The following is a 20,232-nucleotide window of genomic DNA, read 5'->3' on the forward strand; positions in this document are numbered from 1 at the left end:
GAAAATTATTTAGGGAAATTTTTATTTTTTTATTTAATTCATTATTGTAAATAAGTGATAGCAATAGATGGTTATTTAATAATAGCCAGTGAAATTTTTTCAAATGTAATTAATTATGAAAATGTACTTGGTAGTTTTCATTTTCTTAATCAGCAATTGATATAATTATTAGAAACATATATTCAAAAAGATAACAGATACTATAATAGATCAGTTACAAAGTTTTTAGAAAAGAAAGCCTTTCACAAGTTGTTTATTACTGAATAATACTTATGATTTCTTTTTAATACAAAATTTTTTAATAAATAACAATTAGATGTTATTAAAGAAAGAATATACCTAAAGAATGGCAAAATATTTTTCTATGACAAAAGAAAATATTTGTTTTTAAGAATTATTCTACTTGGATGGTGTTCAGCTGTTGGGATGAGAATTATACTTCTTTGGATATGAATTAAGATATCTTATGCACTCTTTGTCAGTACAGTACTGTACTCTGTGCATAAATATTTCTGAAATTTGTTTATTTATGATACCAAGCTTTGAAAAGACCCTGAACATAAGTACAAATATATTATAACAGGGATCTTTGTTATAAAAAAAACCTTCACTGAAATAATAAATTAAGTGTTTTTAATTTTTTTATTTGGTTTTAAAAAACAGACTTTTATATATTGTTAATGACTTGCTAAATATTATTTACTGATGGTTTAATCAAATGTTTAATTTAGACAATTAAGGTTCTTTTTATGTAACATTTTTCTGAATGATGAAAAACACCATATCTAACAAAGTTTTTTGGAAGTCTATATTAATTTCATTTTTTTAAATAAATTAATAACTCCATGTGCCATCAGATCAATATAATATTTACTTTAAAAATAAATATAATTTTTTTAATTTTACCGAGACCACAAAACTTGAACTACCTAAATAAAACACAAGACTTATGTTCAACTTAGCTTTAGAATAAAATCAATATTAACCATAATTAATGAAAAAAGCCTAAACATTATAAAATGTAATTAATGTATACTGAAAGTATAAATACAAAAATTATATTATCTAAGCGCATTCACTGACAAATAAAATAATAACTACCAATGAGTGCATATATGCATAATTAATTTATAAATGGGGAAAAAAAACATTTCTGAATTTAGTAATAAAATAAAAAACTAATTTTAAAATTGATAGTAACTAAATTACTGATATCAGTTTTAAAAGCTAAACTTTTGTAGTTTTGTTTAGATATTAAAAAAGTATACATATATATATATATATTTTTTTAGACGGAAATAAATTCACTATTGCTTATGAGTTATTTTACACTTTATATAAATATACTACACAAAATAATTAAATATTATATACTGGACGGTTTAATGCACATCAGAACTACAACATTAGTAAACAACATGAATTTTTTTAACGATTAAAAGTTGATTCATCAATATTATAATGTACAAAATGGTTACAGAATAAAAAAAAATTCTGCAGAAAGTAAAAACGGGTATTATATATAAATTAACTTAGATAATACTGTTTTGATTTAAAGCTTATAATTGTCATGTAATTATAAATTTAAAAAAAATTAAGTAACAAAACAACTACAAAAATAAAAACAATCATCATACGCATGTATATAAAAAAAGGAACTAAAGAAATTATGTATATATTTTCAAGGTGTCTCTTGAAAAGTTCATGTTCATGAAATATCAATTTACTGGCATGGCTCTACAAGATGATGTATTCTTCCCTGCCCATCAGCTCTTTTATATTTATTGATATCAAGAATGGAATACAACCATACTGGTATAAAATTAACATTCTAGCAGTGTGTGGTAGTGAATTCCAGTGTATATAAATTCCAGAGAGTATATGTAAATAAAAACTATACATGAGCCTTGAAACTGAAAATGTGTTTATAAACATCTTGGTAAAAGCAATTTTTTTTTTTTAAATGTTTAACAACATAATGATTTACTACATTTAATGCTAGACTTTCTGATTTAAAAAAAAAAAAAAAAGGTAGTACGTAAGTGCAATCAAGTTATAAGTTTGTAATCCTAATTATAGTAATCCCTTGTTATTTACAGATTTATTATTGGCACTCACCAGCTGTTTGCTGTACAAAGATAAAAGAAATTGTAATTATTAATCCATGGTTAATTACTGGAATGTATCCTCCATGGAATGATTAGCAATAGATTACTCTAGCATATCGACTGTTTCTTATAAAAGTAATTATTCAGCTGTAACAATTTATATTTTATTTTTATCTATCGTCCAAACATGGTTACATATAATACTAAGCTGACAGTTTACTTTTGGTATGGTATGATGAAACATGTTACCAGCAATATATTTTCATTAAAATTAAATTAATACATATATAAATTTTTAGAACATTTAGAAAAAATAACCAACAAAAGTGGGGGAGGTGAAATTACTTAAAGTGTCGGAAAAAGGAATAATAAACAAAATAAGAAGATACATGATAAAAATCTTCCAAACCTTACCAACTAAAACATTCAGTAAAATCAAAAATTTATTCTTTCTTTCCTTTTGAATTTTTTTTAACTATCAATAAATGAGATTAATATAATTAAAAAAGTATATCCTAAGTAAAAGTAAAAAATGTATAATTAAAAAAGTAAATCCTAGAACATTATTACTATTAAATTTAGTTAACCATTTTACACAAAATAATTTCAGTAAATTATTCTTTATACCTTTGGTACTTATGTTTTCAAAGGAGCACTTTTATAAACGCTAGTATTTTAAAATCAAAGTGACATATACAAAATAAAGTTTATTCATTCAGAAGAATAGATAATCTGACTGAACTTGGAAAAAAAGAAATCACAGAGCCAAAGAAACATAATATAGATATATAGCACTGCTATTTACAAGATCAAAGCTGCCATATAACTTTTTTTTAACAAAAAAAAAAAACAAACTGAAAATAAAACTTTTCATTAAACACCTTTGTGTATCGTATAAACATGTGTGAGTAAGTGTGTGTGTGTGTGTGTGTGTGTTTTTAGTATATATAATAAATGCAAATATTTTTTGTGCCATTAAGCAGTTTAAGATAAAATACTTAAAATTAAGTCATAAAGAATTATTTGTAATATTTCTCCTTTTGTTAGCCATTCAGTAAAACTGAAATAAAATTACCTACATTAAGATTAATAAATAAATGCATAATTCACTGCTTCAGTGTGCAAGTAAATAAAATATCAAAAGAAAAAACCACTGGAACTGCACTGAAAAAACTAAAAATATAATTCAGTTGAAGAATATTCATAAACAAGCAGTCCTGCTTAACGTTAAAAACATTTAACCATGTTTTCTTTTAGTTGTTTTATTCATTATTTAAATATATAAATTTAAAGCAACTTTTATAGTCATTAGACAGTGATCTATTGTTATAGTCTGCCATTAATCAAACTACAAGAGTCTCATACTAATATGGCATTAACCAATTCATAAGAAGCTTGCAAAACACTTCTGCATATTTTGAGATGACGCTTGATTTTTAATAACACAAAAAATATTTTATTTAAAAAGTTTGCTATGCTATTAAAGTCAATGAGTCTCGCTACCAGGAAACTAAGAAACTCACATTATTTTCATTTTTTCAAGTGCACATTAAATAATCTTAAACTTTTCCTTCTAAATTGAGCTTTTAGAGAATATGTATAAAGTAGAAACAGCTAATAAACACTGTTTTCAAGAGCATATCATATGTTGCAATAATTTTTTTTTTCATAAAGAATACTACTGTTAGTCTGTAATTTACAAACTAGTATAGGTTTTTAGTGAACAAATTTAAAAAATATATCCAGCAAAAATAAGAAGTGTCGGTAAAACTTTAATAACTAAAATAATGTGTTGTGGAATGGAATTGATGTTAGTGCTTGTCTAATTAAGAAAAAAATTTAACAGTTCTTAGCCAGGCCGGATTGGTTAAGTTTTAATGCTATTGATCCTTTATACTACTTACTAGCCAACATTCTGTTGTTAGGTTGTAACTAACACCATGTCCTGCGACATAAGCTATAGACACACTCATTATAAAACGAAGAGATGACTATAATATTTAGTAATAAACTTTTGTTCAAAAGTTTAAGCAAAAATTTTTTAATATTGAATAAGTTATTTTACATTTTTTTTTTCTGACTTACTGGCATATTTACAACCATAAGCAGAGACATTCTGTAAAATTTATAAGAAAATTAATAGATTCTTCTTCAGAAAATCTATATTTTTTAAATATTCCCCATTAAAATATAATAGATTTGACTTCCATCTTGTATAATTCAGTAGAAACACGATTTAAAAGTTTACAGCTAGTAAATATTCAGATTTTATGTTAACATCACAAAATAACCTAAACCTTCACATAAAAAAAGAAATTAAACTTTTCATTCCATATTAAAATTATCTAAATAAAACTTAAATTGTAATACTGAATTCAAAAAGAATAAAATTATGTAACTATAAATTATGGCACAATTTTTTTCAAGTGAGAATTCTCACAAGAAATAAATGCTTCTGTAAAATCATTTTTAATTTTACAATCGACTATATATTTATATAAATAAATTTAACTATCAAAATTTCATTACAATACAAAATTGAGTCTTTTAGTAATCAAACTTTTTTTTATGACAGCAATTTAAGGAAATTTTATTATGCTGATAAGGATATTTTCAGGCTTGTAAGGATATTTTTAAAAAAGTTAAATTTCACTAAAACAAAAAAATTACAAATATAACAAACTTGTTATCAGTTTTATAGCACTGTAAATTAATAACAAACTAGTAGTTCATACCAGATTGCAACATGAAAAACCTTCAAAAACGATTTATAATAGTAGTAAAAATAATTTAATGTCTATGAATCCATAGGTGAGTATCATAATTAGATGATAAATTACATAATGAAATGTATTAAAACAAAATTTTAACACATAATATAAAACAATATCATTTATAGAATACAAAAAAGTACTACCAACTTCAAGCAAAAATAAATCACTGTACACATGGTAATATCACACTGCACCACATGCTTTACTTAAATTCAATACTCTTACAACTTCCTAAATCATTTCATTTTTCCAGCTTTTATCAGAATTTAAAAAATATATAGATACAAAAAATGTTCATTTATAGTGACAGAACCTAAAAATATGTAATACATTACTATTGACATTAAGAACTGAAAAATTATTTTTATAAATTATAAGAAAATATTAATCTAATTAAACATAGTAAATTTAACAATAATATTCTGAAGTTAAAACAAACAAATCATTTAATGATAAAGGGAAGTAATCATTTTACTTAATTATTTGAGGTGAATGTGAAAAGGTCAATGAATTGTTTTATTTAAATTTTTAACACAGAATTTCTCCATTATTTTACTAAAATTTACTAGAATAACTAATATTGCACAAAAATAGATCAGTCAATTCTTCTGTGTTTTCAAATAACAGTAGTGTAATATACTCAATGAAACTATCACTCTTGAAACTGATGATGCACCAATAACATTACAATCAAAGGACATTATCATTTCAACGTTTGTTAAAGTTAAAAAGAAAACTTTTTATATTGCCATGGCCAACAATTGATACTAACACTAGTTTTAAAAAACTAAAAACATAGCTAATACAAACAGCACTCAGAAAAATATTATTAGAAGTGTTCAAGAAAGTAGTTTTAAGAAACCAATGCACTCATGGCAAAAGAACTGAAACACCAGCAACCTGGTGCCGGTGTTTTTGCCTACATCACAAGGTACATATAAAAAGACTATTTTATTTATTATTTAATATTATCGAACTGAATTTACAAAATTTAAAATACTGAAAAATTTGACAGAAATATAATTAAGTCAAGAATCATAGGTTTTTTTTTTTTTAATAGTTTAACTCTGGATTTAATATTTTATTTAACAGAAATTTTTATTTCACAAGAAATAAACTCTTAGTGAGCTACCACAATCTTGAAAAAATAATTTAAAACAATCTGGCAAAACATAATTAAATTTAATAATAGCCACAAAATGTAATGTACCTTTTTCTCAAATATCTGACTTAAAAGCAATATTACTTTTTAAAATACATAAATGATCTGCAAACTTCAGAAAATAATTAATAAAAGTTGAAAGTGAAAATTAACAGCAGATTTAACTTCAACAAAGAGGAGCAGTTTTCTTTTCTACACTTGTAATACAAATTCAGAAAGTGTTTTTTTATTTTGATAAATTATACTAAAAAAATTATCACATTGAATTTATTCAAAAATAAAATACTCTACCTTATGACACCTTGGTTTTATATAACTGGACATAAATTAACGATAATTATAAGTAAAGAATAAAATAAAGACACAGTAATTTATACTGTAAATAATGTATATTGTTTATATGATGGAAAAACATAACAGCAAATTAAAATTTTTCAAAAAAAAGACTACAGTTGTACCTATAGCACTACATGAGAGATGTTTATCAAACTTCTTTAGTTTGATAAGTAGTATTTTAAGATGCATATAACATACTTTTTTACAACATAGAGTAATATTTTATATCAGAAATTACTTTGGCTACAACACAGATTCTAAACTGTTAATTGAAATTATTGTTAATTATTGGAAAAATAGTGTAACAAGTGCTGGCCAAATTTGCAGGTGTGATTCAACTTTTATATGCCCTACATTCAAGCTCTCTTGTTTCATTACCACTTGTATAACACAAAAAATTAAAAAAAAAATTCCTGTGTAAAATTTAAAATAACTAAATGCACTATTTTAAAAAAAGGTTCACAAATTATGTGATTGAAACTAGTTGAATTGAAAGGTTACTAAAACTTTGAACTTGAATATTATATTTACTTTAACACAAGTTTTGTGTATTTTAATTTGATAATTAAAACATTTTAAAGCCCACTAAACACAACAAAAAGCAGTTTTTTACAACTGAAATTTACATTTATTAAAAATAAATCTTATCTACTCTCAATCTTTTTTGGTTATTTTAATAAATTGTTGTAATAAATATTTGTTGACTTTACAAATTATAAAGTAAATAATTTCATTTACTATTAATGATAAACAAAAATGATTTTTTTATATCAAATTTATGTTTTCATTAAAAAGTACTGCTGATCTCTTTAGAAGCAACCTTTTTCAAAACAAAATTTTCATACTGTCTGAAAATATATCTTTCAACTTTAATTCTTTTAATGCTCCTTTGCTAAAAAGCTACATTTACATTTATATGACATAGGCAATCTTTGTACATACAATTTTTACTTTAACAATTTCTTTTATCTCCTGATTTATTCTAATGTAGATATAATTATTCAAAATTATAGCTTAGTTTTAAAAAATTACTGAACTTCAATAATTTAATTATATGTTAAAACTGTCCTCTTTTCAAGAAATTTGTATGGGTTAGTCTCAATGAGTACATAAATTCTTTTATTTATCAAGTAAAATGGTATAAAAAGCATTTTAAAAACTTTTTTGGTCAATTTTCTAATTCAAAAGAATAATACAGGCCATAAAATAATTTTATGAAGTTTTTATATGGCCACAGAAATGCTAGTATTATACTGTATTCAGTTAACCTGTAGAGTGAAGAATAAACAAATGTGTTTGTGTTAGTGATTTTGTCATGTTTTTGCCGATCATGTCCCTTGTTTCAGGCCCAATTCACTGTCCGGCCATTATCTATATACAACAAAATAATCATTACTCATATTAGTCACCGTATAATTAATTAGTCATATAGTACTCATGTTGTCAAACGTTTATAAATTTATAATATTATGTCTTTCAGTATAATTTTTGTAAAATATAATAGCGTATGGTTACTGAATATTAACATCGCATAGTTTTTTTTACATGCATCAGGATTTACAGGAGATGCTTGTGAATCGGCTGTCTGAACACTCGTACGTGCAGTTTGTTTACTTCAACTCTTAAAAACTAACTGAATTTAGTATAGGTTATGTTAAAAAGTAAACTGAATTCAATGAACTCCATAAAATAACAAAACGTGCAGTATTTTATACAATTACTAGCTTTGCAAAGAAAGCTTTATCAATTTTCTCAAATCAAACAAAAACAATAACTGAAAATTACATCTTTGTTTGCAATAAAAATTATACTGTAAATTTTCAAGCATAGTAACAATTTTCATAGCAATAATTGGACCTGCAGGTTTTAAGTTATATTATCTACAAAAGTTAGTAACTTCCAATTCACATTTTACCAGATCAAAAATAGAAATAAAAAGCATACATATGATGATGGTACACATTTCTTGTAATTTAACTCAGTACATTTAAATTAATAAATGATTTACAAACTGCTATGCATATAAAAAGAATCATCTTATTACAGAAAAAAATTAAATATTTACAGTACAAAACATAAAATTTAGTAACAATCAATCTCAAGAGATTCTATATTAACAATAACATCATGAGATTCTTAAAATGAATACTTTAAAAACATTACCAGGTTTTACACATGCAGAGTTTTATTGGTGCCATATCATCACACTAGCGCAATTATAACAATGAAAATTCATTGTTATAATTACATTTATATCCAGTAAACACATTGTTAAACAATATTATTTTTTTTTAATTTTGGCTATGCTATTTAACTCTAAAGCATAGAGTATACCACTTACCAGTGGTATGCTTTAGCCTGCAGGTGAAATATCCAATTAATAAGGTGTTTTGACAGTTCATTGTTACAATCATCCTTATTTGTTGAGAAATAATTTATGAAAAATTCATTTTCATTTTGAAAATTACAACTGTCCTGTCAATAAAGTTTGAAAATGATATTTTAATTATTATTCTCTACAACAGACAAAAAATTACACATAAAATCTTCACTTACACTTACATGTTGATAATTATTCTTTTAACAAATTTTAGGGATGACTTGGTGGAAGGGAGTGTGGTGATGGAATACAATCTGATTAATGTAGTTTAGGGCTTGAGAGCAAGAAGTTACAGAAAACTACATAATTTCCATACCAAGATCATTCATTTGATACCACGTTTAACAATTAAAATAAAACTTTTTTTCAATTTTATTGAATTTAGTGATAAATTTGAAATTATGTAATTCTTCCTTCATACAAGGCTGTCATTTTACTTGTATATTTAATATCAAATTCCTAGCTCAAAGGTTTAACTAGAATTTTACTCAAGCATGTGATTGTGCTGCTAGAAAAGTTCCAACATTAAAAAAGTGTTACATAGTGTATAAATAAAACTTATTCTTACACCGTTTCATATTTCTCATTATAACCTGCATCAAATTTTTTACTTTTACTATATTTAATAACATTATCATTTTTTTTACTGATTGGATACCAAAAACTTTAGTGTTAATCTTTTCTAGAATATAACATGAGAGCATATGTACTTTAGTCAAACAAGAACAATTATATCACAAACACTTTTTGTATGATAGTAAAATTTTATAGCCCTTCAATGTAAATTTTTATTTATTTCACACATCTTCAAAAATTAAATTCATAAATTCAACATGCAATAATATGTATTGTTTAAACCTATCTGTAATATTACAACCACTCTAATAATTAAAAAATTATAGAAAGTTACTAACTTCAGCCTAAACAAAATACAAATTATACTGATATTTCACCACTGTGAAAATGCAGGTTTAAGAATTGCTAGCATTGTGTTCTATTAACACCAAAAAAATTATACACATGAAAATCTAGCTTTATTTTAATATAACTTTGTTCAGTTAAAGAATATTCTAACACAATTAACAGCAAAAACTTAATTTAATAAATAATTTATTTAAAAACGTTAAAAAAAATAAATGAATTGATTAAAAATAAACTAGTACCTTCAGTTGTAGACTACTAACTATGATAAAATGTAACAGTACATCGATCTGAAAAAAAAAGAAAAAAAATTAAGTTAGCATGCACCTTCTACACCAACAGTTAATGTGAAATATAATTCTGTAACAGTTTCAGAAATGCTCATTTGATATTTATTAAGTTTTAAAATAAATTATAATTCAGTATAATTAAAATAAATTAGAATTCCATATAATAAAATTTAAATCATCGGTCTTAATATAATTATATTATCTTTTAATATTTACTTTAACTCAATCTTCTTTTTTTTTACATCAAACAGGAAAAGTTCTACTACAACAAAAAAATATAAAAAGTTAAGTAGAAAAACTCTTATAAAATGAGTAATTACAAAATATAAAAGAAAAAAATACATATTTATAATTAGTCACAAAACAAATAAGAAATTTTATAAAAGCTGCCCTACAAAATATAAATTTAAAAAATATATAAGAAATAAAGAAATAACACTACTCTGATAACCTAAAAAAAGAACAATTTAATGGATGGAATGATTTTTTTTTACAAAAAACATTTAATTAAGTGTTTTTCCTAATTTAAAGTAATAAAAAATGATAGTGGCATATAAAAAAAATATACACATACATCTTTTAAAATAATATATAGATAACTGTAATAATATTATATTACTGTTAAGTACATTACATGTAATAAAATGCAAATAGGACAATAGTAATAATAATTAATTAATTATACTAGAGAGTCTAGAAAAAGAATAAATAAATAATGTATAATACGAGTAATAACACTGGATATGATTACAAACTCTACATGACTATTTTCATAAAAAAAAATAAAAAAATAAAAATAAATGGCATAATGTAAAAATTGTTTTACACTATATTGGCACCTTTACACAAATAAATCTGAATAAAATTTCAGCAGGGATGTAAAAATATATTGGAAATATAATAATTTTAATCCAATCATGGCAATCAGTACAATTAACAATATACAAGAAAATACATATAAAAAAAATAATATAAACTATTATGTTTTACAGTATGCAACACAGCATTATTGTTTCGATTATAAAAAATTGAACAGTTAAAAAATTTTAAAGGTTCTTAAATTAGAACTAAAAATAAACTAAAATTAAACTATACAACTGTGTTTACACGGAAAGAGACACTTTTTGTCAACATAGTCTTTCTTCGAGGCACTCATGTTAGGAAACAGTGCTCCAACAAAAATTACAGACAAAATATTCCTTAAAATGTACTAAATGTATTTATTTTTTAAAGATCTATTTAAAACATATAAACAATGTTGCTGTCTTGACTTGACTCACTGCTGACTAAATCACAGTTGTACAAGAAGAATATCACAGTCGGTATAGGGCGCAGGAGACACTGTCACTGTACACTGTCAGCACGTAGATGTTTCTTCCCCCTCTAATGTGCATGCCACATTTTCCAGCTTGTGAGCTAGATGCAATTTCTTGCACAAGGGGTCGGTCTCAAGTGACTCAAGAATCTGAAAACAAATAGGTAATTAATTTAAGGAAAATTTAAAGACGTTGCCAAGTAAACTCTAGTATGCGAGAGAGTGTGTGTATACACACACACACACACACACACACACACACACACACACACACACACACATTAAACTTTGGTAACTATTTCTAAAAGTTACAATATTTATCTCCAAATTAGAATGTACTATCACACAAAAATGTTTTAACACTACAAGTAGCATCTGTATTCACATATGAGTAAAATAAATAAAACTTCAGAATATTAATAATTCTTTTTTTAATCTTATGAATGAGTATATAATATTTTAACGGAAAAAAAGCTGTAACAAATATGCTGGAAACATTGAACTTCATAAATTCACATTTATTGTACTTATGCATTTTAATACAAGTAGAGGGTTTGTTTTGAAAGTAAGCAGATTGATACTGGCAAATTCAATTTATTCAAAATGAGTAAATAATTTAATAATCTTTGAAATACGCTGCTTATGCAACCACACTGTACTCCCAGCGATGTTTCAATTTTTGATATGCCTTCATGAACTCCAGTTGTAATGGTTCCTTATGGTCTCTTCAACAGCTTTAAGGGGTTACAAATCTGTGTCCTTTCATGTCTCTTTTCAGCCAAAGAAACAAAAAGAAGTTGTAGGGAGATAGATTGGGGCTGTAGGGTGGCTGTGGCAGCATTGATATTTTCTTGTTGGGTCAGAAATTTCCTTGTCAACACAGTGTGGCTTGACACATTGTCATGATGGAGGACCATCTGTTGGAAACCTCATCATGGATGCAAACAATATGTTTTTGAAGACTTGTCAGCACTTGGATGTAAAAATCTGCATTCACTGTCATTCCAGAAGGGACAAACTCTTTGTGGATGAACCCTTTCGAATTGTGAAAAAAAGAGCATTGTTTTGATCTTTGACTTACTCATTTGATCCTTCTTCATGTAGAGTGATCGTAGCTTATGCAATTTGGAACACAATTTGTCTTCTGTGATTACATGCTGCATAAAGTTTAGCTCTGTTGCCACATGCTCCAACAATTCACAACAAATTATCACTCATATCCGTTTGTTGGTCACAACTTTTGGCACAAACTTTGCACACACTTTTCACATGCCAAATTCATTAATCACAATTTCATGAACTTGTGTTTTTGGCAAGTTCAGCTCATCTGCGATTAATTGCACACTCATATTTATGTTGATCATTGTTCTAAAAGTTGTGCACATGTTCTACATTTCCATTTGTTTTGGTCTTAGACGATCAACTCTTTCATTTATTGTTCTTCATGTTCTCTCCCTTCTTTGAAGGCCTTTATGCCAAGTAAAAACCTGTATACTCATTCCCAAAAGCTGTCTGCAATGTGTTGAAAGTCGTAATCTCAGATTTGTTGTCACACAAAATATGATAGCATGCTGTTGCTTGATCGAACGGTGTATCTTTTCTCATAACATGTAACTTGCACAGCGGTTCATTTGATTCATGATCTACTCACATCCAATGCTCAACGCCAGCTGCAGTTAGTTGTGATATATTGCTAAGACACCCTACAACATTCTCCCACTACAAGTTTTCCCACCCACCATGCCTGTGCAACATGCCAGAGACAATCCAGTTACTTTCAGGAAAAACCCTGTACATACAAGGTATGTTTTTGTTCTATTTATTTCCAACAAATAAAAACATTTGTTTGTTAACTGAATAACTTTAATCCATATAAATCACAATCTCTTTTGCTCAACTAAATAATTTATTTAATTTTGCTTCTATCAACTAGTATTATAAAACTAATAAAACAATGTACTTCCATCAAACTTATACTTTACACTAGTATTCATAAAAGAATGCTACTACTCAAAATAGCAACATAAATAATTAATTACTATCAATAATTAGAATTAACTGATTGTAACTATTAAATAATATAATGTTTAATAAACTGTCATCACTGAAACCCATCAAACTCAAAATACATCTCAATAACTATCTACTAACAAATTATGAAAATGAACTGAGAAATCTGAATAATTATTTTTTTCTTATGGAGAAAAAGCTAAAGTAATCTGTGGAAGACAATTGGAACAAATTAAAATATTAACATATAATAAATCACACCACTGTTGGCCCAAAAGCCGATCATTTCAAAAGTAAACAACTGTTAAGAAGCGCAATGCACGTCAGAGCAGAGTTAAATCCTCATAACTAATTTTTTACTGTACTAGTTTTTCTTTATAGTACAGTCAATTTGTATTTTTATTTGAAAATCCTTACCTACCGATTGATGTTTTTTTTTCCATATGTTAGGGGTGATGAAGGAAGCTTAACTCCAGATTTTTAACATCCCCCTCCAATAGATTTTTTAAATAAGTTTTTCTCTGAATCTATGCATTTTAGAGAAAAGTTTTTCAAACAAAAAATGTAGAGGACATTCTCCTCTACAATTAATGTTTTTGAAGTTATGCCGTATAATTTGAAATTGAAATACTAGGTGGCGCTGAAGTTGTAAAAAACGTGTTTTTTCGGTTTTTCACCGGAAAAAATTGTTTTTCGTCTGTATTGCATTTGGAAAAGTTGTTAATCTCATAAAAACAGACAACTTTTGTTTAAACAATTTTCTTGTACGACTTACCGTTTTAGAGCTGTAGCTTGTGAAAGTGTGAAAATGTTGTGAATTGGGCACGTGTTCGAAACCGGTCTACTCGTTTACGTTTTTTACAACTTCAGCACCACCTAGTATTTCAATTTAAAATTATACGACATAACTTCAAAGACATTAATTGTAGAGGAGAATGTCCTCTACATTCTTTGTTTGAAAAACTTTTCTCTAAAATGCAGATTCAGAGAAAAATGCATTTCAAAAACGTTTTGAGTTTATCGACTTTTTCAAAACTCTATGGGAGGGGGATGTTAAAAATCTGGAGTTAAGCTTCCTTCATCATCCCTAACGCATGGACAAAAGATCAATCGGTAGGTAAGGATTTTCAAATACAGCCTATTTTGATGACAAATTGCCTGTACTATTATAAGTATATAACTTTTGCTAATTGGAAGATACTTATTTGCAACTTTTTTATACAGCCACAAAAATAAAGACGGGAAAGTTATTCTTTCAGTTTAACAGTTAGTATTAATTAGTTCTGTGAGTTGATAATCTCCTTTTTACTCTCACTTCCTCATGCTTTATTTCTTTTACTTTGAATGAAACCTCTGCAATTGAGTCAGCTATCTCCTTCAGTTCCACCTGTCAATGCCTCAGGCATCTAATTAAATGTTGAAGGTGAATTGGGCCTCCCAACTTCTAAAGACCTAATCCCCTAAAAATTAATTTTCAATAATCTGAAAATACACAATTATGTAAACCTTTATTTAAAATGAGCTCTTTTCTACATGCTAGATATTTAGCTGAACATAAGCCTAACTGATAGATTGTAGCAGACAAATATAATTTAATGTACAGCTTCTGTTTGATCTTAAAGAAATTCTTTCCAAACAGTTCCCATAACACACAATGACCAAAGATTCTTATCATATGTGACATGAGGTTAGCATTATATTTACTTCACTAGCATCTGACAGTATATTACATCAAAGAAAAATATACATAAAATGATGTCCTGAACATTATATGAACGGTCTGGGATAAAAACACAAATTCATTAATAAAAGCAGTTTCTCTGCAATAATAATTTTAGAAGTTATTATAAACTGATTATAATGGATTTTCATTCTAGATGAGCTGAAAGGGATTTTTTTTATAATCTTTAATGGTTGAAAGTCTAAGATAGGCAAGGAGAATAAATTAGTCACCTACTGTAGCAGAAGCTTCTGAGTCAACTATCAGTTTAAAAACAAAAGGGTCTATGGTACTTACTTACTGTACCCAAGTGTTTAAACCTAAAAAAACTAACTGAAAATACAAATTTAGGTTCATAATAGTAAAAATAACTAAATAATATTAATTTCAAATACCTGTTCACTATACTTGGTTACATAAATATACAGCTCTTTGAGAGCTGAAACAGAATGGAAGTGGCCCGCCTGTGAAAGAGACAACTGCTGCATTGCAGAACTGAGTTCCTGATCAGTTATCTGTGGCAAAAGGGCAATGTCACAATAAAACCGTGTCACCATCTCTCTATAATGTGGGATATCTTTAGCAAACAGCAACTTATTTGACGGAGAATCCTTGCCTAATCGATGGTCTGTTGTTGAACAAGCATCCATGAATGTTTGAGCTATAACTGACAAACAAGAATCCACTTCCGTGGTCTTGTTTATGTCAAATATGAAATCTGGATTCTTGATGAAATTCACCCAGAATCTTAATGGAAGACTGAAAAATAGCAAAATAATTAAAATCAGTAATCAAAAATCACAGAAAAAATTACAAAAAAGGAATAAGTAAAAATCCCAATATTATTCATAAAAATAAGGCAATGTAAGTTTTGGTGTAAACTCTCAGTCAGTCTAATACCTCTTAAATAAAAATAAAAATATCTATGAAAAACATCTAGAATGGGTTTTGCTCACAGTTATAAATAATTTTATATAAAATGCCAGTTTATTTAAAGATTAGAGTTATTACCAGACAAATTAATATAATCAACACATCCACATTCTGTGAATTAAAAGAATAGTTTATTAATATATATCCACCCATACCCTAAAATTTTTACTGACTAAATAAAATGAGATGTAACAATTTTTATTTTTAACAAATATATAATTTTAATTCTGAACACTATTTGTATCACACATTTATTACAATCATATTTTATGAGAGTAATATGGAATGCAGCAGTTATATACAAAAAAAAAACTCTTTCTGAAAATTTTACCAGAGAAGTATTCTTTATTTTTTTTTAAATGCCGAGAAAAATAAGAAACACAGGACAAACAGATGCATGTTTACCCTATGAAAATTCTTCTTACAATCATCTCATTAAAAAATTGACTTGTTCATTACTGCGATTTCTAATATTTAAATTCAATGTATAGTGTTATCTACAACAGTTTTTTCTTTCAGGATTTATCTTGCAAAGAGAGATTATTTTATAATCTTGCATTCCACCAAATTTTAGTTTCTGTATCATTATTATACACAATAATAATCTTATAAGATTGCAACAAGGAACTTTATTACCATGCATTGTAATTAAAATTACTTTTATTATTTTATTTATTCTTACGATAAAAAATAAATTCCCTTACACATACAGAGAAATAATGAAATCCCTCATTCATCTTCTACTAGAAACAATGGGAAAGCCGGAAACACATTATGTTTCAGTACACACGACTACCCAAAAATAATAGCCAATCCTTCAAGTTATCGGTCATTTCCCATATAAAATATTAGTATAAAATGAGCACACAATTCATTCACCATTCAGTTGTTCCCTTCATGAGAAGGAAAAAATACTATGAGTAAAGTGACTACCGAATATAATAATTTAAGTAACGAAAGAAAAATCTTAGTTTTCTATATTAATTAATTTAAACAAGAAAATTATTCTCTAACCCCATTTCTTGTTTAAGTTATTGAAAAAATGAGGAAATCATGATAAATATGTATGATCACCAAGCCCCATAACTTCAACTAATAAATTTCAAAAAAATATTGCTATCTCAGTTTGTATCTGTAATAGCAATAAATATCAATGTACATCATTGCGACCTTTATCTAACAAGTTTTTACGTTACTCTTTTATGAACATAAGTTAGATCTCCAATATTTGTAATCGTGCATGGTTTTGTAATAAATACTTTTGTAAAATTTTGTGAACACATACAGAAAATCTAAAACAATTAAAAGATCTGAAAAATACTTATGCTAATTTAAAAAAATAAATAAATAAATAATTAAAAATATTTATTCCATAAATTGTATAAATTATTGATCAATTTTATTTCATAGAAATCAATAGCAACTTTGATAGGCTACTATCATCTTATATCAATATTTATCATGGTCCTTTGAAAAAAAAACTAAGAGAATACAACAGTTAGCTTTCTTCCAGTATCATCTTGTGATAAATTCTTAATATCCAATATACTTAGTTTCAATGGAAAAACATTTAATATAATTTGAAAACATATAATTATATATATATATATATATAATTATATACAAATAAAAACACACATTTAATTTGAAAATTTGTGGATAAATCTTTGTTTATGAAAGGGCATAATCCTTCACCAAAGTAAAAGTTTGCAAAAATGTTCAACAGTTTCTTTTTTTATATAACAGACTACTACAGCCATTACCCACAAATATAAAGTGTTCAATATAGTATGGCGGACTTGTTCATTAAATGTGATGTCATCCTTTAGAATTTAACATTTACTCGCAGCATTTAGTTTTATTATTTAGTTCTCACTTACTGAGATGTTCTGGGTAATGTGCAAGCTTCAGACTGTAACACAGCTGTTTACTAACTTCCCCAGGGCCTAATTTCTTTTCTAATCTCCACTCATTAATTTGCTTACAGTGTGCACTAAATTTAATGGGATATTATACATATTAATTCATATTTATATCAAATGATATACCATGCCCAGATTCAGTTTATTCAATCAAAATTTCAATGAACATTAAATGTAATAACATAAAAATTATAAAATAAGAAACTAATATTTGATAAAACAATTTTTTTTAAAACTACACACTCGCAGAGATAATTATTATAAATCGACTGATACTCAATTCTGGCAGTACCTGTTGGATTTCCAAGCATGAATAACCTCAGGATCTACAATATTATGTCGCCTAGCAGCATCATCGAACAAGTCAAACAGCCATTTAACAGCCGGCGGTAAAGCTTCATTAGCTGTCAATATTGTTGTAAAAAAATCATCAACAAATTTCTGTATCGTTCCTTTAGTAGATAAAAGCCTAGTAAGAAAAATTTCTGGTATTGCTTTATGTGTTCTTTCAGATGATTTATAGCTGTGGTCATCCATGGGCTTCACAAGATGATATACATGAACGTTCGATCCTGACTCAATATCACCATTTGTTGTCATTATCGGAGACAATGAACTACTCAAATACGTCCCAGTACCTGTAACAATATTATAAGCTACTCTTTAATTAAAAAATACTGTACAATATTATCAAAATATATTTTAATACTACTATAAGACCGTTTTTATTTGGTCATTATTATATAGCACGGTATTACACATTTTTATATTGCAACATGTGGAATGTGTACCTTCAACACATGTCAGAGATCGATTCACAATCCTATATACATGTAGGAATTGTATGACACTCTAATGTATTTTTGTAACTTTGCTGCAACTACTTGCTTACATTTGTTAATGCTAAGACAACTTAGATTTTCACATTTTAAGTGAATGAAATTCGATAAACAGATAAGTCAAAAGATAAGAAGTTAATCGGTTAAAGAATTATCACCAATTTTTTTATAAGATCTTATCGTTTCTTTTTGTTTATTAATTTATTTATTATTATGATATTACATATATTTATCATTATAATGTTCATTATTAAAAGACATTCTTTAAAACAAAAGTACATATAAAAATAAAAATAATGAATAGGACACTATAAGAGCAGATATATCAACAGTACATCTTATATATCAACAATGCAGTAGTACATCTACTACTTTTTCTGTGATATACTATGATACAATATGTAATAATGTAAACAAATTGGTAAACTAAGTTAAATTTTGGTTTTGTATAATTTCTGTGTTTAATAAAAATTAAAAAAGATAGTTTTTTGGATAGGCCAGATACTGGCATAATTTAGTTCAGAAAACAATAGCTAGAAGAAAAACATGAGAGATGTCAAGAAATTTTGAGAGGTTATGAATACAACATTAAAGGTAAAAATACACGAGCAATGAACATAAGTTATTTGAGATTTAGAAACAAATTTCACCAAAGAAGAGTATAAAATACGTGAAAATTTTAGTTACACTACAGATTAAACAGAAAAATCAAATAAAAACATATTACAAAGATGATAACAATAAACCCCATAAGAAAGAATAAAATAAATATAATTCAATTACTTTATTACTCTTTTAGTGCAGTACAGTATTATTTTACGATAGATAGTGAACAGTGAAATAATATCGGTAATACTTTATTAAAAATGGTTAAATTAAGAGATTGTTTGACAAGTCAAATTTGTTTTCAGGAAAAAATAAATGTATGGTATGAATAAATCTATATAGTGCAACTTTTTATAGATTAACACTTATAATTTAGTGATCTATTATTTATATCTATATTGTATTGTATACTGTATATCTATATCTATTGTGTATCTATTGTGTATCTATATTGTATTTTGTTTATCAAGGTAAGATCTAACATTTCACATACTGAGATGGACAATGTAGTCCTCCAATATCTTTGTTTCGCTTCTAATGTCAGTAACGCCAGAATCACTGAAAATTTTAACAAAATCATATCATCAATGAAGTTTAATACTTTTGAACCTCATAAAAACAGAGCAGTTTTTTAAAAATCTTCCTCAAGATGGAAGTATAAAAGTATCTCAATCATCGTCATGTACTGTAGAATACAATTTGCTAGTTGTAATAAAAATACTGCACAAATGGAATCTGTTTTCATATTGGTAAATAAAGTAACTTTTAATTAATTTCATATATTAATAATAAATATATCTACTAATTAAAATTTCAACAAATAATATTTTTAAGTAAAATAGTACAATTATAAAAAAAAAAAATTATTAATTTAAATGTTTTAGGGGCATTAATAAAAAACATCAAAATCTAGCTT

General features: G+C 26.2%; 1 protein-coding gene across 3 annotated transcripts in view; it reads right to left on the reverse strand.

The window, feature by feature from the left end:
- Positions 1-4,700: 4,700 nt before the first annotated feature.
- The window catches only part of PlexB (plexin B), a 113,597-nt gene continuing 98,065 nt past the window's right edge, over positions 4,701-20,232 (reverse strand). The window contains exons 21-24 of one of the 3 annotated variants that reach the window (XR_012756064.1): positions 18,164-18,527; positions 15,412-15,775; positions 11,252-11,436; positions 4,701-9,971 (exon numbers count right to left, since the gene is read on the reverse strand). Coding sequence is in view for 2 of the 3 variants with exons in the window: in XM_075362654.1 (XP_075218769.1) it covers positions 11,329-11,436; positions 15,412-15,775; positions 18,164-18,527 (836 nt within the window). In the remaining variant the exon portion in view is untranslated. Of the gene's footprint in view, positions 9,972-10,681; positions 11,437-15,411; positions 15,776-18,163; positions 18,528-20,232 lie in introns of those variants that run through there. The other 2 variants (XM_075362654.1, XM_075362655.1) reach the window with 2 other exon arrangements.

Source organism: Lycorma delicatula, chromosome 4 (assembly GCF_047948215.1).
Source record: "Lycorma delicatula isolate Av1 chromosome 4, ASM4794821v1, whole genome shotgun sequence".
Taxonomy (NCBI): domain Eukaryota; kingdom Metazoa; phylum Arthropoda; class Insecta; order Hemiptera; family Fulgoridae; genus Lycorma; species Lycorma delicatula.